Source organism: Polyodon spathula, chromosome 7, assembly GCF_017654505.1.
Source record: "Polyodon spathula isolate WHYD16114869_AA chromosome 7, ASM1765450v1, whole genome shotgun sequence".
Taxonomy (NCBI): domain Eukaryota; kingdom Metazoa; phylum Chordata; class Actinopteri; order Acipenseriformes; family Polyodontidae; genus Polyodon; species Polyodon spathula.
Window position 1 is genome coordinate 54,659,746 of NC_054540.1, and position 4,926 is coordinate 54,664,671.

A 4,926-nucleotide genomic window follows, 5' to 3' on the forward strand; every position below is an offset into this window, starting at 1 on the left:
GGGAAGGCAGGGGGGAGAAGCAGGCTTGAGCTCGCTCCACTAAGATCAAATTCTGCTGTGTTAACATATTCTCACTTAGAAATAAATTCAATGGCAAACGTCCGGACAAGATATCTTTCTCAATGTCAAAGTCTTCTTAAACAAAGGAACTTTTTTTGTATGAAGTTACAAACTTTTCTACAAATGTTATTTTAGGTGTAAATCATATTTTTTTAAGTAATTTCCCTGTTTCTTCTTCTGATTTTCTTTTCAATAGGAACCCTATTATAATCCTATGATCTGGTAACTATTATTAACACATCATCAATTTTTGTATCTATAAAATCTATAATCTATCTAAAATCTAATCTATAAATCCTGCAGTAGGTTCTATTGTAACCATACTCTTCAGATGTCAGCACAAGACAAGGAGATGCTGTTTTGTCTCCAGTCTACCGCACAACACCACAACACCAGACAGGTGACCGCAGCAGAACAGCAAAGTCCCTGTCTAACTTTCAACCCTCAATCCTGGATCCTGAGGGAAAACTACTCTAAACCCTCCAGCCCAATACCTGTCACCCCTCGGTGCCCAGCCCCAGCCTCACCTGGCCTGCACTTGTAGGACACGATCAAGTACTTGCTGGTGCTGGGGCAGGGGTCATGGCCGAAAACACGACTGTTGACAGACAACTGGCAAGTTCGCTGATCCTGGCATTCATCAAATACTTTCTGAAAACAGAGAAAGCAGACCATCAAGGAGACAGTGTGCAATAAGAGCCAGTGATAATTATTGTACTGTGATTAGCAGTGACTGTCCGAAGTTAGAATACACAGAAGCTGCCGTGCTTAGACTTGAGTTCCTACAGAACATTCTGGTATTGTTTTGCCTGCTGTGTTCTGTACTTGACCTCCAATTGTTGGTTTAAGCTGCCGCTCCCCTCTCTATGCTGGACACATGTTTCCAACATGGAGAGGGGTGTGGCTGGCTTTGTTGTTGTGTAATGCAACAGATCTGGCCTGTATCCTTGTTTAAATAATTATTCCTTCAAATACTGATATCAGAGTTCCTGTATTGCTGCAGTGGTCCCCAACCTTTTCCAAGTTTTTGTGTTTAGAGATTTTTCCAGGGAACAGGAACAGCATGAGACCAAAAAAAATCCCCCAATGTAGTTTGGAAACAAATTCCCTGGTTGAAAATAAAAACCTGGACTGTTGGTGTTAATTGAGGACTGGGGTTGAAAACCATTGCTATGTGTACATGCATTATCACGAGTACAGTATTAGCAAGATTGCAGTGATTGACATATTCTAGTTATATAAATATTGCATTGTTCTTTGTAGCTGTAGATTTACACACAAAAAAGGTGTTATGTAATAAAGCAGATTAATGGTTTTTGGTGCATGTAAAATGGATAAAGAATTTGGAAGATTTCTGCTTGGAATCAATCACGGGTTACGAAAGGTTGGAGCAAACCTCTGCCGTGGTGCTGTCACGGTACCTACTGTAATGGCTATAGAGGACTGGCAGTCCGTGCGCTCCTCTGAAGTGTTCATCACAGTCGGGCAGAGATTCTCACTCGGGACCCGGCGTCCGTAAAACGCAGACAGGACAGTGACAGAGGTTTTATAGGGACACGTGACGGTGAGCCGCTCCCCATCACAGGCGTGGACCGTGTGGTTCTTCAGTATCTTCTGTAGGTAACCTGCAGAGCATTGCGCACACACGCACACACGCACACGCACACACGCACACACACGAAAACGTGCTTGAAAATAACTGTGTTGAATGTCACATTTACAAATTACAATGACTAGCCTACCATCGTCTATTTTGGGAGGCTGTCTACTTCGAGAATTCACTGCTAAGTGGCTGGCATGATGTCACCCGGGATGCCACAGCTGGGGAATTTTATAGCATTTTACAGCCCAGTAACATCGCTGTGGAATGCCCCACGTATCTGTATTGAGTCGTTGAGTCACCGATATTACAGAATGCACTGAAAGATGCAGCTGTGATATATGTGAAATTGGTTCAGTTAAGAACTAGCGTCTGTTTTTGTGAGTGGGTGGGGGATAATGATTTTCGATGTGAGCACTGTGCAGTTTCACTTTTTACTTTGCTGGGATTTCTTGATACACCAGGGACATAGCATTAGTCGCTTGTTTGAAAACGCGCACTGATTAGTTCAAATAATTCGAGTCCTGTTAAATGAATGTAAGCGTTCTATAAAGAGCGCCCGCCCAGCCCTAGTATGTTCTGAATGTTGTAATGAACTCATAGCTCAGAGCGTATTAATCATATTCGGGCAGGCAGACCAAGCAAACAGAGATAGGCGTTGTTTCTACAGTAAAAAAAAAAAAACTAATTAAGTATTAAAATCTGTCAGGGTAAATATATTTAAAGAGGTAGTGTTTAAAAAACTGTTATGGAAGTAGTTTTTAACAAGTACAAATAGATTTAAACACGTTTAAGTTAAACTATCGTTGTTTTCAGGGTCGGGCTAGGGGAAGTGCTTTTACAGCTATAAAAAAAACAAAAAAAAACAGTTAACAATAGCTTGTGCGCCATATCTTTAATACCTGGGGTTAGTAAATATATTTTAAACTCCTACACTGACAGACCCTGTATTCCCTTCCGTCACCCAGCAACGCCGGTACCAGGCGCAAGGGTACAATGAATTCATATATTACAGCGGCTGGTACTGTAGTCATCAGAAAAACGCAGTGCGCTTCGGAAGAAGAAGAAGAAGAAGAAGAAGAAGAAGAAGAAGAAGAAGAAGAAGAAGAAGAAGAAGAAGAAGAAGAAGAAGAAGAAGAAGGAGGAGGAGGAGGAGGAGGAGGAGGAGGAGGACAGTAATAATATACCAACTGTGTGATATATTTGCATTCATAAAAATATTTCTAAACCAGTTAAACAAAATTTTAAACTCCCAGTTAGGCCGAGGTACCCGGCAGCGATGGCGCTATCATTTCAGCACCACAGTATTCCCGTGAGTACGGATCCTCTGATACAAGAATTTCAACTGGAAGCCTTTTGTTGGCAGAAACCTTCCATCGTAACCCAGGTACCGCGGAGTGTTCATTCAGCACCACCTACTGTAACCAGGCTCCATACACTAGCCTGCGCAATATAGCCCTCCAATCACTCATCATTCAGGATGCTTTAGCATACTTCTGAAATACATGGTCATTCTAGCAACTGAATTGGTGATGACTTTGGGATTAGAGTTAAGGTTTAGCTTAAATAGTATAGCATGAACAAAGCGTCAATTATACATATAAAGTGGGCTGCGTTTTCAATAGACAGCAGAGTCATGTAAACATTTATTATCAGAAAACATGCATAACGTAAATAAATGCTTCAACCCTGACTGACTCCATGCCTGTCCACAGAACGCATAGCAGCTGTTTGGCAACGTTTTGCTAGAAAGTGGAGGAGGTTTTCAGAATGTACAAGTTCCATTCCAATGTTGCTCTGAAACTTTTTTTTTTTTTTTTTAAATTTTACTAAAATGTGCTACTCACCTGAAAAATCAGGAGCTGCCAGCAGACGAGATGAGCAGCACAGGAGAGAGAGGGATAGGGACAGAACAAATGTAGAACCGAATAGATTCTGTAACACTCGCATGGCGCAGCTCTCACACAGCGCCCTATGACAGATCCGTGTAATATTTAATTGCGATTTCGTGCAAAGCCGGGAACCGTGGACCCGTGCTCCTATTGTCCAGGCAACTAAACAATGGCCTTCTTCATTCTCTGGTGAAGAACGGTTGACTTGTTCAAAGATAGCAACTGTTTTTTTTTGTTTCGTTTTGTTTTGTTTTTTTTTAATAAAAAATAACAGACTTTACAGTTAAACACAATAATATACATTAGGCTACCATATTTTCTCTTTTGTAGAAGGAATCACATTGCTTATTTATGACTGTAAACACTAAGCAAACAATATACTGTAATATTGTATGGAATAACTACATATGAAAGTCAGACATTGCATTGTTCATGCAAGTTAACAGCGTGTTTCCCCCATCATCCCTTAATTTATGGGCCCATGTTTTTTTTTTTTTTTTTTTTTTTTTCAAAATAATCCTCTATTGTACATGGAATTAAAATAAATGTTAATCACATATTATGTTTTAATTTAAAAATAAGGAGCAGTATCCGTGTACTGTTAAAAATCTCTATGTTGCGACATTAAATGCAATGAATCATGCCCGTTAGAAAGTGTTTGCTGGGGGTTATTTAAAATTCATTGGACCCTGCCAAAACAAGATGATTGGATGACCTGGAATAAGTCAGTCCTGAGCATTCTGATCAGGGGCCAGGAATCATGTTATTATTAGATCTTCTGTGCACTATTATCTTCAGGAAATAGTAGCTTCCTCTTTCTATAAAACAAGAGGTATCTTGTATTTTCTTTTTCTGTAGTTCCTTGGTCAATTTTTGCTTCACCTCTTACAAACTTTGATGTTAGACTGCCGCTCCCTCGACTTGTGCTGTTAACCACTTGCAAAGAGGGGTGGGTGTTAGCATAGCTGGATTCATATTTAAAAACCTGCAAGCATACTGCATCCACTAGCTTGAACTCTGTGTAATAAACTGCTCCAGCAAATCTTAATAAGGTCCAAAAAGACATCCATTCACTGAAAGAATAAATCATTTGGAAAGAGATGAAAGGGTTGACTTGATCATCTCCTGACTGAAGCCACTGCTGTTTTGTAGGGCATTTTACAGTACCAGGGAATCTAAATGGATCGCATCCAGCACTTTGCTAGGGGTATGTAGTTGTTCCAGGGTTATTCCCCAGTGCTGCAAAAAAAAATTAAAAATTACAGGGAGCTTATCCCAGCAGGGTATAAGGTGATCAAATTGAATCCTTAGATTACGAGTAAAAGGGACTTTCCCACCCTGACTAAAGCTTCATGTAGCTGTCTTTAGGAATCC

At 40.4% G+C, this 4,926-nt stretch overlaps 1 protein-coding gene across 1 annotated transcript; it reads right to left on the bottom strand.

The window, feature by feature from the left end:
• Window positions 1-513: 513 nt before the first annotated feature.
• On the bottom strand, window positions 514-3,657 carry LOC121317917 (protein eva-1 homolog C-like). The gene is made up of 3 exons (XM_041254013.1): window positions 3,508-3,657; window positions 1,486-1,685; window positions 514-711 (listed from the first exon to the last, which is right to left on the bottom strand). Exons 1-3 carry the CDS (start codon window positions 3,608-3,610, stop codon window positions 529-531), a joined length of 486 nt encoding a protein of 161 aa, XP_041109947.1. The 5' UTR covers window positions 3,611-3,657; the 3' UTR covers window positions 514-528.
• Between the last annotated feature and the right edge of the window lie 1,269 nt (window positions 3,658-4,926).

Excerpts from the sequence above, each read along its gene's own strand:
- LOC121317917 (XM_041254013.1), bottom strand. The coding sequence starts at position 3,610 with ATGCGAGTGTTACAGAATCTATTCGGTTCTACATTTGTTCTGTCCCTA. Across the intron at positions 1,686-3,507 it reads GGCAGCTCCTGATTTTTCAG|GTTACCTACAGAAGATACTG; the intron begins GTGAGTAGCACA and ends AATGCTCTGCAG. Across the intron at positions 712-1,485 it reads AGTCCTCTATAGCCATTACA|AAAGTATTTGATGAATGCCA; the intron begins GTAGGTACCGTG and ends CTCTGTTTTCAG.